The 12,285-nt window shown below is 41.1% G+C and overlaps 1 protein-coding gene across 6 annotated transcripts in view; it reads right to left on the bottom strand.

The window, feature by feature from the left end:
- The window catches only part of PLCB4 (phospholipase C beta 4), a 393,005-nt gene that overhangs the window by 90,388 nt on the left and 290,332 nt on the right, over nt 1-12,285 (bottom strand). For all 6 annotated transcript variants that reach the window (XM_033094862.1, XM_033094858.1, XM_033094863.1 and 3 more), the window contains 4 exons: nt 10,405-10,458; nt 4,400-4,481; nt 3,331-3,431; nt 2,605-2,662 (listed from right to left, as the gene is read on the bottom strand). In XM_033094862.1, coding sequence (XP_032950753.1) covers nt 2,605-2,662; nt 3,331-3,431; nt 4,400-4,481; nt 10,405-10,458 — 295 coding nt within the window. The remainder of the gene's footprint in view (nt 1-2,604; nt 2,663-3,330; nt 3,432-4,399; nt 4,482-10,404; nt 10,459-12,285) is intronic.

Genomic DNA, 12,285 nt, shown 5'->3' with positions numbered 1-12,285 from the left:
TTTAAAAACTAACTGTTAAAATTCCTTTATAATACAAAAAACAAGTACCTAAATGTAAACAAATACAAATTTGAATTAAAAAATTAAAAATGAAAGATTCCCCCCCCCTGAAAGTTTGGGCCAAAAACATGGGTACGCATTATACACGACAGAATACGGTATTTATTTTTCCTAGTCTTATTGCACAATCCCGGGCTTCTAATACAATGCTGAATTCTGGCAAGTTGAGAGTATGTGGCTAAGGCATCTTGAAAATGTTTAGGTCTAAGCTTTCGGGTTCACAGACTCTAACATTCCAAAGCCTGCTCCCTTCTTGAGTGAACTCTGTCTCCTTTCTTATGGGTTTTGGAGGCGATTCTGCCTAAAAGGTGCTTTTGATTTTGGAGAGCTGAGGGGGCAATGGTAGGATTCAAAAGAGAGGGTACAAGGAGCTGGCAGAATGTGCCCTAAGTCTGACAAAGCTTCTTCAAAGGGGACATTCAGATTTCTGTCTAGCTCTTACTGTTGAGTCATTAGGATAGAAAAGGAAGAGATTCAGGGCTGAAACTTTGATTGAAAATAAAGGCTGTACACTTTTCTGGACTATCCTGTGGTCTCTATGACCTAAAGCAATTAATATAAAATCACAGTGATTCCATCAGTCCCATCCCCAAATTAAAGGTGCTTCCCTACTGTTAATACGAAGCCAAACAGAAGGAAATATAAACAACAAATGAGTGCTACTGGTTACTGGAATAGTGATGGATAAAACCTTACTAAATAATAAGTATTTTAAGAAAGAATTTGGACGTCCAAACAAGAAAGTATGGGTGATATTTTAGAATATCTTCTAAAAATTAAATGTTATGTCTTGGATTTATAAGAATGATAAGAGAGATCACTGGGTAGGACTATGAAAACAATCTATAAAAAGAAAGGCATGAAATAAGAACCCAGGAATGCAGCACCTATCCTCAGACTTCAGAATTGTTTCTTTATTTGCACAGTGAAATGTATATTAAGGTCTATGTAATGTTGAATAGATGTCTAGGTGCCAGCTTCACCCCAGAGTGCACAAGAGGTCTTTTTTTAGGTAGTGGCAAATTGATGACGTGGTAGATTTTTCTCCTCCCCATTAAAGTGTCTTCCCTCTTTGGTAGAAAGCAAGATTCCTGCCCATCTCACCACAACTTAAGATGCTCAATGACCTACCGTGCATGAAGAAGCTCAGGGAAATAAAACAATAATTTTTTTTTTTTTTAAAGAAGAGGAAGGAGAAAGAGATTAAGGAAACAGGAAAGTGATTTAAGTTCTGAGCAACAGTGGCATAAGAATGTGGATAATATCTGGGTAAAGATTATTCACATGACCAAAAATGAGTGGAGTGAAAAAACTTAAAATGTTTTCAATTAAAATACTGTATCGAACTGAAAGGCTCATTTAAAAGTGGAGGCATCTGTGCTGATATATCGAGTACCTTCTCTTTCCTGCATCAGTGCTTTACGCTTTATGCTCTGGTTACTACAGCTTCTAAACTGCAACCCTACAGATTGGAAGTCACTGAACCCTGACAAGGAAAGAAGAGAAGCCCTTTGGCAAGATGTGATTTGTCTCTACAGACTGACAAATCACAGTCAGCCTGTTGTCTTTTCTTGAGGCAATACCTCATACCTGTCATGATACTGTCTACTCTAATGTTTTCCCTTTATATAGTATAATGGTTAACGTATATTGTTTTGAAACCAAAATATATTGCCTATTTCTCACTTAAACTCTTCTTATTATTAATGTGTTGGGGAAAAAAGTACACTTTCCTTTTTGGATTTAGTAAGAGCTTCAGTGAATTTCACTGAAGCGAAAAGACCTTGTTTGTACATGTAAAATAAAAAAAAAGTTAATTTTAGTTGGAATGAAAGTTGCAACTTTCACTTGCTCTAAAATAGTTTTCTATTGTACTTAAGCAAATTTTGTCAACTAGTTTTGGTTGTTAAGTGAATCATGTTCTAAAATTAACTTTGAGGATGTTATAAAAATAAAAAGTGAAAATTTAACCTGCAGTCCAATTGGCCTAATATGTATTATATTTTCACCCAGGAACTCCAGTGTTGTGCTTGTTGTCAAAATATTCTATTTGAACCTACATATTTTTTCTTACATGCAATCCATTAAAAGACAAAAATAAAGCTTTCCAGTCCATGCAGAGGTATGAGAAAAAAGTTAGCAATGGAGAATCCAACTATAATGGGGGTCAATTCAATCCATTCTCTTTCTATATAATGAGATCAATAGAAAAAAAAAAAAGTAAGTACCTTAAATGTCGTCTTGCGAAAACACAGACACGTTTAATTAAATGAATATATAAAATTCACACACACACACAGAACCAGAGCGACACATCACAGCAAGAAACCAACAAAAAAGCCGTGTGCAAAGCCAACGTGTAGGGAGTGCATGAACACACAAGGGCAGCAGCTGATTTTTGCACCTGGTAAAGCCATAATGGAAAGATCAGCAGGTCAGAGGCAAAGCGAATGAGGGCGTATGATGCAGGCATGCAATGAGGACACTGGAGGAGGCAAGCCACTGCACACAGACTTTATGGAGTTAATGTATGAAAAAGCTTACTTCATTTAGAAAGCTCACTAATTGGTCTACCGTTAAATAATCAGTTTTGTCTCCATTGCTGAAAAGAAATTTATTAGAAAAAGTAAGTTTTTGTATATGATGCTACAGTAGGTACGATTTACATGTTGACATTTGTTGATGATAATTCTAAACTTATTTCCTAACCCTGAGACAGTGGTGCATTCTTAAAATGGCCAGAGACTGCTTGTAAGGAAAAAAACAACAAAAGAAAACAAAACAAAACACAAAAACCCCCAACAACGGCAAAGGAAAGAAAACACTCCCACTAGCTCACAGAACATGTCTGCAATTCCTCTTTAGCATTATCAAAGGACATTATTTAAAGAACAACATGTAAGTCATCCATTTGAGATAACTGGAATGAATGAACTTTTGAACAACATAATAACATTCCAAATCGCATCTAGTTAGTTCACATAATGGGTTAATACCTAAAGGAGCAGGTTAAAATTGTAGGTAGTTAGTAAAGCCAATGCAAGGGGAAAATAAAGTTCCAGGTGCTGCCACTAACTTGTATAAAAGCTTCTCAAAAAATCAGAGAGAACTTTTACACAGATAAACTAAGGGGTGAAAATATAACCCTGACTAGATATTCCTATATACTGTCAACACACTACAATAAAATATTAGGACAAAAAAAGTTACAAAAAATCTAAAAGGACAAGGATAACATTGATAGGGCACTTTCTCATCAATGGAACTTACATTTTTTTAAAAAGATCCTCTATATCTGTCCGAGGACAAATTTTTTGTGTCAGTTCATAGAACTTTTCATAAGTAAATGCTGCAGGCTCAATTTCATCATTCTGTAAAGAATAAAAGTGTGTCATACATCAGGAAACATATTTTCACTTTGGAGGGGAAGAATCTACAGGCTCATAAAGCAAGGACCACTTGGCATCCTAGGGTCTTCATCTCTCATTCTTGTTGACAGAAGCCAGAAGGCCAACCTCTAGCCTGGGCCAGGCCAGCCATTAGAACACAACATGTGGAAATGAGCATTTCTGGTCACCACGCAGCCACGGTTTGTGTGTTCAATCCTCGGCTACAGCTGGTCCTGCTCTAGGAAACACCCCATAGAACAAGTATAAAGAAACATTTCCTTCTTCTCTCCTTGAGAAAGAAAAGCAAGTGCCTGCTTAAAGGATGCTGAATAAATGAAGCCCAAAGTTTACTTTGCTTATTTTGTGAATTTTCACAAGAACATATAAAGGGGCTCAGGACAACTCTGTATGATTTTACTTTGCATACTGAAATCTATATTTCAAATAGGATTTGTTAAAGCAGCAACAGGCTTAAATCTTTCTTGCAGCCAATAAATTAATTTTGGTTATTTTAAATCTGCAGGGCCATGAACACAAATGGTTTGTGTGGGGAAAGATGCTTCATCAAGTACCGCACAGCCGTCTTGAAGAACTGAATTTATTAGTCAGCTTTTCGTGGTGACATTGTGCTTGAGTGAGGCAGTGTTGCTGGGCTTCCCTAAAATAAGCTTTCCATAAACTGTGTAAAAGAGTCATTTCCTTTTCTTAATAAAGTTGAAAAAAAAATTTGAAGTACACTACCTAAATTTGAAAACATTGAGGTTAAAATGCCCAGAAAACAGAAGGAGGGAAGGAAGGTGAATGAAGAGAAAAGTAACTGTACTGTATGTGACTGAATCTAATTCCGAATCTAATTGAGATCAATTTAATATAAATAAGTTCGCTTATTACATAAGAGAACTTAAATAAACAAAATTGTTTTAGAAACACATTATTAAATTCATGAATACCTTTCCACTGGGAAGACCTAACTCCTTGAGTGCTTGAAAGATCACCTTTTCTGTTTTCCCCGATGCAAAGGTTCTAGTAATACTAGAGCAGAAAAGAAAGGGGAAAAAAAAGATTATTGTTAATTAATTCTGTTTTCTCTGATGCAAAGATCCAAGTAATACTAGGGATGGTGGGATAGGGGGAGAAGGAAAAGGAAAATAAAATTACTTCTCATTTCTAGGTGTTTTTCACTTGTCAAAACAGCTCCTGCACCGTCCCCATGGTCACCAGCTGGTTGTGCTAGTGAGGCAACTTGATTCTAAGACAGGCCACCCCCCTGTTCCTCCCCCCCCCCCGCTGGGTGCTTGTGAATAAAAGAGACACTGGGGGATAGTACTGTTGGACAAAAACAATGATACATTTTGATGCTACCAAATTACTTTCTTGGGATAGTAGCTCTAGATAAAAACCTCATGTTGACCATATCTAGCCTTGGGAAGAAGGGGCTCCCTTAGAACTCAGTCCCTGACTCCAAATGCCCTTACCCTGATTTCACACTGCAGCTGACATGTATTATCAGGCACATTTTGTTTATTTGTTTGTTTTTCTAGCTAAGAACCCTTGTGCTACTCTGAAATGTCAGCGACTTCAAGGATAGGGGAGTTCATTATGAAAATGATAGGTGTGGAAGAGCGGGGGGCAGGGGAACAGTTATTCAGTGTTTCAGTAGAACCTTGGCACTCCCCTAAAACATGGTATTTTGCACAAGGATGCTGCCTTCTAATGCATATGAGCGTGTTTCCTAATGATGATGAAAGCTGGAAAAAGAGACTCCCTATGATCAATATATTGGTGACTCTCAGAACGAACGGTATGGAGGAGAGGGCTTGGTACCCTGGAATCCACACTTGGCTCTGAGCCATCCCTTAGCCACCCAAAGGAGCCTTCGGTCCCTCCCTGAATGGTAATCTGTCACCATGACAACTTCAACTCTAAATCTGAAATCCAACCTCCACTTGAAGATAGAGCTTCCTTTCCTTTCAAATGTGAAGCTGGGCTTTCGAACGCCATCCCCGTGAACACAAGGATTTGTGACAGCGCCTCCCCAGGCCCAGCCTTGTCACCATTCGTGCTAAGTGGAAGGCAGACTCCAAACATAAGCACTGACTGCCCGTAAATCTTCATAAGTAGGAGAAAGTACCACTTCAACTGCAGAGTACAACTTCCCAAAATAGATCTGGAAGAGTGGACTTTGAGTAAATGAATTGTTATGTGTTCATTCAAAGCTTTATTGTTTTATACTCCGTCCAAGAATGCTTCAAGAGGTACATTTTTAAGAGAGCTGTGAGATAGTTATATTCAAATATTAGGAGGCCTATGAATTCTCTTTAACAAATCTACAGACATGGTAGAGCACATGTGTTTGACATCCAGTAAAACGGTTTTTAGTGCAGTGGGTGCTACTTCCACATTTTCCTACTTCTCCAGAGTTCATGGAAATTTTATACATTAAATTGGGCCAAGAAGCAATTTATCTTAACTTTATAATACAGGGAGGAAGTAGCTATTCAGTATGTATTTTTTTTTTAAAGCAGGTGTTAATGGGAGAGCGACAGGCCCCCAGCAGGATTTGGGATGTCTGATACCTGTAATCAGGAGGAAACTCTTTGCATAGCAAATCAGGGGTATCTCAGCTAACTAGAGCTTCTGTTAGGTTTGAATAGGCCTGCAAAGGGGATGATAAGTGACTGACGTGGTCGTGAATGTAGCAGGTAGAGGGGCTGATCCTTTCTGGTAAAACAGCACCTGGGTGTTGGGTAGGGGATGGAACAGGGAGGAAAGGAAGAGTGCATAGGAACAGAATTGTTTGGCTAGGACTTGGTGAAGCGGCAAGAAATCGGAGGTAGAACAAGAACATCTCATGGGAACAGGGAGGTCCAAGTATTTGTGGGAGACCAAGAACTTGAGAGAGAAAATAGGGTGTCTAGTGCCAGTACAGAGGGAAATCCACGTGGGAATATACTAGTGAGGGCAAAGTCAGAGCCCAGTGACCTGACTGCACACAAGATTCAATAAAAGCAAGAAGTGGCATTATGGACAGAGGGGCTCGCTCTCAAGCCCATCTTTTCATGAGAGGACTTGGGCTGGGTATCCTCACCACAGAGATGTGTACCTCACTCTATCAAGGAGACCAAACCCAGGGGGAAAATAGGAGCAAGGAAGTCAAACAGGTCACCCCTGGGTGGTGCCTTTATCTTGCCTTTGCTGCAGGCACTTTTTGGAATGATTCTTGGGCCTTAAAACGGTTTCATTTAAGGGCAAGGGGTGGTTATAGAATAAAGGTGAACTCTTTGAGATTCCAGTTGCATCAGAGGCCCAGCAGAATTCCACTTAATCGGGGTCCTGAGAGAAACACACTTACCACAGGCTGGGGGTATTTTAGACACCATCATAGGGCATTTTATGGAAATGTAGAGTGTATGAAGGGCAATGACTTAGTCAAGTCTATATACAGCCTCATGCCCACAGAGCATAGCTTAGGACTTAATAGCTATTAGGTGTTCAGTTGAGTTTTTATTGAATCAAGGAAGCCACCTTTCCCAAAGGAAATGCTATAAAAGCAAATAGGCGGAAGTGATACCCAGCCCTGGTTCACTTCCATGTTCCAGGGTACTTTACAGGTGACTAATACAGCAACGATCCTAGAAACTAAGGGGAGTCTCACTTTTTGCTTACCCTCAAAGGGTCTACAGTCTAATGGTTTCAAGCATCTTTTGAAATCGTCAGAAAGGACTCATGAAAGTGAAGCCCCAGCAGAACCAGACCCTCCTCGTAGGCAGGCAAAGTCTTCATGATGTGAGTGGATTATGTAGGAGCTGGGTTGCCGTGACCATACTTGAGGTCTCAGCCTTCTTTAACACAACTATCCCCTTCTAGATTTCTTCCAGCCTTAGCCCACAATTATTGTCTGGCTCCCATTTCCCAAGTCTCTAGCCACTGGTTCCAACTCCAGATGGCGAAAGAACAGAGTGACATCCAAAGCTTTGATCTGATAAATTGAGTGTGAGTTTGTACATTTGAGAGAAAGACAAACTGCATAAGATTACGTACATAGAAAGAAAAGAGATGAGGGAGATAAAGGGTAAGACTTTCCTCATTCATCATTCCTGAAACTTCCTGGATATTAAATTTTGGTTAATGCTAAAGAGCAGAGGCCATTCCCGAGCGATGACTATCCAGCCAGATCCCCTTTAACATTATGCACACTATACTAATAGTTTCCATTTTAAAAGCTCCAGAATGATAGTGATGAAATGATATTTTTAAAGTGTTTACTCTTCATATCCATTAAAACATTCAGAACAATTTCCACCTAGCCCTTGGCAGCTCATCCACCAGGAGATTTATCTGCTTTTTTCTGGCATGGTATCAATTCTCCATCGACTCTAATAAACTGCCCCCGAATCACAGATGTCTTGTGTCCACCACCTGTTAATACTGGCAGGCACCAAAGAGCTCATGTCCAAGAGAGCTATGAAAGATGACAAAATATCTAGGCTATTTCTACAAAAAGAAAGGAAATAATTTTGTATAGGAATATGCTAGATAAAGATGTTTGGAAACGGAAAAGCTGCCCAGCTCCTATAAGAATGGCTTGATTAGTCGGATACATACAAATGAAACCAGAGCTGCCAGTTATAAGTGCTCTGATCACAATTTATGCATTTTCTACTGTGTCCGTTTCCTGAATTTCATCTTGGAAAAAAAAGCAGGAGAGTAAATTATGTAAAAACAGATCCAACTTACATCAGTGTAACACAGATTACACTGCTATCTGTGTTCTCTAAGTTTGAACTTATTACTTCAATACTAATTTTAAATAAACATGTACTATATATTTGGCAACAGCTGTAGGACACTGGGATATATTAAAATAATTGTCCTGGGGCCAGCCCGGTGGCTCAGGCGGTTAGAGCTCCATGCTCCTAACTCCGAAGGCTGCTGGTTCGATTCCCACATGGGCCAGTGGGCTCTCAACCACAAGGTTGCTGGTTCAACTCCTCAAGTCCCACAAGGGATGGTGGGCTCCGCCCCCTGCAACTAAGATTGAACACAGCACCTTGAGCTGAGCTGCCACTGAGCTCCCGGATGGCTCAGTTGGTTGGAGTGCGTCCTCTCAACCACAAGGTTGCCAGTTCGACTCCCACAAGGGATGGTGGGCTGCGCCCCCTGCAACTAGAAAACGGCAACTGGACCTGGAGCTGAGCTGCGCCCTCCACAACTAAGATTGAAAGGACAACAACTTGACTTGGAAAAAAGGCCTGGAAGTACACACTGTTTCCCAATAAAGTCCTGTTCCCCTTCTCCAATAAAATCTTAAAAAAAAAAATAATAATTGTCCTGCTATTACTCAACAAAGCGAAGGGTTTTAAATAAAATAAGGATCAGTGTCAAGTGACTTTGCCAACAACCATCACTCGAGGATGCTAATAGAGCATCCTTGAAAACAGTAAAGTAGGCATAAAATTGACTTGCCAGTAAGTTATTAAATAAAAAGCAGAGAGTCCTACATATAGATTTGTAAAGAGCACAACAAATGCATGAGGTCTATAACCCTGTAAGCCCTCGATAAAACGTTAAATAGAAAGAATACTTCCTAAGGTCTTTTTTTATGATTTGTATGCTTTTTATTTTCTCATTGATCTTTCACTTGTGTCACATGGATACTTTAAGTTCATGATTGTCATAATACACGTGATTAAGAAAAATGATGACCTCTAGGCCAATTCTGTTAAAAGAATAATGTTGAGGGAGTATGAAGATGCTCTCAAAGGGATGCAGAATGGAAGCTGAGGAGCAGAATCGAGTGACTGGGCAGAAAGGAGGGCCTAGAAGAGTCAGAATGGCACCGCGTGACCACCATGCCACTGCTCAGTCAAGTACGTCTACTCAAATGCTACGCAGGTGGTGACTGCCCTGTAGCTCTGGGTTTTCTTGGGCTTCTTTGCTAACGAGGCGCCCAGAGAATTCAACATGAACCTGAGGCTGGAGATTCCTAGGAGAGTGGGTTGGAATCTGGGGAACCTGTGTTTGATGAAGGTTGTGGGCTTAGGTTCACGAGTCCAAATACACTCCTGACCTCAGGTGGACAGCAGATACACTGGGGGCCAGTCCGGCTTCTGCAGTTTCCATAAAGTGTTGACACGAACACCAACCAAAACAATACTAGAGAGTCTGGTAAAGAACTCCCATCACTACCACTGTAAGAGCTTCCAATGGTACCCACAAATCATCAGCAACACTATCACCTACAAGGGAGGGGAGAGGCCAAAAAGAGGGAAGCGGAAGGACTCCTCAGAGGGAAACACATCAGCATACGTATTCAAGAACACGCGTGGAGGATGGGTCTGCTTCATGTTCTCTTCACTCTTGACTCCACCCAAGCTTTACTGCCATTTTTCCCTTGTCATTGTTACCTTGGGCAGGGTGAGGAACTGACGGCCCTGAAGAGTGTGTGTGGTTAGTGACAGTCCAGCCACAGAGCAAGGGACCAGAAGAAAAAGGAGACCAATGCCCTGGGCACCAGAGGGGCAACGAAGAATGAGCTGCACGGTCCAGGGGCATCACCCTTCCTAAGACACAGCCCCGTGCTTCCACTGTAGGTACATAATATAAACTTCTTTAATTTTAGCAAATGGTTGCTCTGGGCAAGTAGGTAAAAGGCACTGAAATCTTAAAACCCCACCTATTTGAAGATTTAAAAAAATAATGCTACTTTTTCCAATGTTCTTTAACTTAAGAGAGTAGAGTTGATGTTACTACCTATTCTGAAGAAATATGCAACTTTATGTCCATAAATGATGTTTACAAACTGAACATGGTGTTTGATGAAGTGATTCAAGCTAAGCTTCCAGAAATTTTTGTTTAGTTAAAGCTGTTTACAAGTACTCGTGGAGAGCTCTCTCTTTGCTGTGGATGAGGGATGACACAGGGTGTAGAAGGCACACAGGAATGACAGACTTACCTCCTAACTGGAATTTTACCATTTGTGTTGGTCATAAATGCCAATTTCATCCAGCTGGAAAACAACAGTAACAACATTGTTTTAATATCTCTTAGGAGGAACAGCTTCAATCCAGGTGAGAACTTGACAAGATCAGTCATTCAAACAAAGACCATTTCTTCTGAAAACCAGAGACAATTACACCCTGTGACATGAATTTATGGGTGTCAGATTTAGCAAATGAAAACACAGGACTTTCAGTTAAATTTGAATTTCAGATAAACAACAAATAATTTTTTTTTACTATAAGTATGTTCCACATATGCATAGGACATACTTATACTAACAATTTATTTGTTACTTATCTGAAATTCAAATTTAAATGGGAGTCCGTATTTTCTTTGGCCACCCTAAACAAATTAGCAAATTGGGTTCTTGCACAGAGCAAAACTAATCATCAGTACTTATTCTGTGATTCTTGCTCTTTAATAATCTACTGAGGTGATGAGAAATGCAACTGACAGAGGACCCATGGGGACCCCCAACTCCCACCTCCCCGTGCAGTGAAGTACAGATCAAATGGGCACCTTCTTTAATTTCCAGTCGTGAGAGAGGTCCATCAACTCAAACTGATAGCGAGCAACTCCTTGCTTTACCCAGCCTTTCAGGACACGTGGGGACCCAGGACATTGGTGCTAGGATGATTCATAGCTAATGACTCCCATTCTCCGTTTCCAGTCAATAATATTCTAACAATCTGCACAATGGGATGATTTGGTAAAGTTTCTGTCTTAGGTCAAGTTTCCTAGGAGCACAAGTGACTGACAGTATAGTAAGGGGGCGTTTTCAGAACCACAGGCGTGAAGGGAAGCAGATAGGGCAGCAAGAACACTTATGCAAAGTTGTGTTCTCAGCTGGAGCTTTGGCCTGACGCCCTGGGGAGGTCTAGGGCATGATTTATACCACACTTGGTGGCAAGAGGGCTGGCCTTTTGTACCCTGATTCAATCCATCATTGACCATGGGCTTCCCCCAGGAGGAGGGAGGAGAATAATCTCAGGCACAGTGACTCCCCTTTGGCAGAGAGCACTTCTCGAGAGAAGCGGGCAGGTGTGAGCCTGATGAGCTAACCCTCACGGCAGCTGGTGGCTGGGCAAACACCAGGTCCATACAGGGATCTGAGAAGGACAGCAATAGGGGCAGATCAGATCTGCTGTCTAGATATGGGTATGTGGGTCACTCAGATATCAGTGAGCATTTCCAGAAGTCTTTGAACTTTTGGGACTCATCAGTGCCCAAAGTCATAACATCAAAATGTCTGCTGGGTTGCTCTTTATTTTTAGAGAAACGTGCCACGACAACTATAGAGGAAAAGGAGAACACAGTGGCCAAGCTAGGAGTTGCAGCCCAGAGCCCATACTCTTAGAGCGTCTACTAAAGGGACCAGAGCAAGGAGTGAAAGCACCTGAAGGACTGATGTCTCTTCCCACAGCAGTCCAAGCAATTGCATCCTTGGTGTTGGGCCTGGTTGAGAGATGCAAGGTCCTGAGTGTACTTGCTCAGCGTGGTTCCGTTCTGTACCTCACAACTGCCTGCCAGTGGCCCTGTGATTGCAGGCGGCCCTACTCCTTTGTGGAGCACTGCTTTTCAATTTGGCTTTGGCTTTTGCTGTGCTATCCATTTAAGTAACTTACACGTCACCTTGAAAGAATGACTTGGGCTGGGTTAAAATCTTCCCCACAGTTGCCCCCTGAATTTTGGATACAGTGAGCTGAGGTCAGGCCTGCTTTCTGAATTTCAAAAGACCCTCTGGGTCCCTGATTGTGTGGTAAATAGTCCTTGCGGCCAGTGCTCCCTTTTTAACATAGCAATGGGAGGTTTTTTGCAAGTGCTTCTCCTGGCC

This window comes from Rhinolophus ferrumequinum, chromosome 23 (assembly GCF_004115265.2).
Source record: "Rhinolophus ferrumequinum isolate MPI-CBG mRhiFer1 chromosome 23, mRhiFer1_v1.p, whole genome shotgun sequence".
NCBI lineage: Eukaryota > Metazoa > Chordata > Mammalia > Chiroptera > Rhinolophidae > Rhinolophus > Rhinolophus ferrumequinum.
The sequence above is the reverse complement of the archived record's forward strand: the minus strand, read 5'-3'. Positions and strand labels throughout refer to the sequence as shown.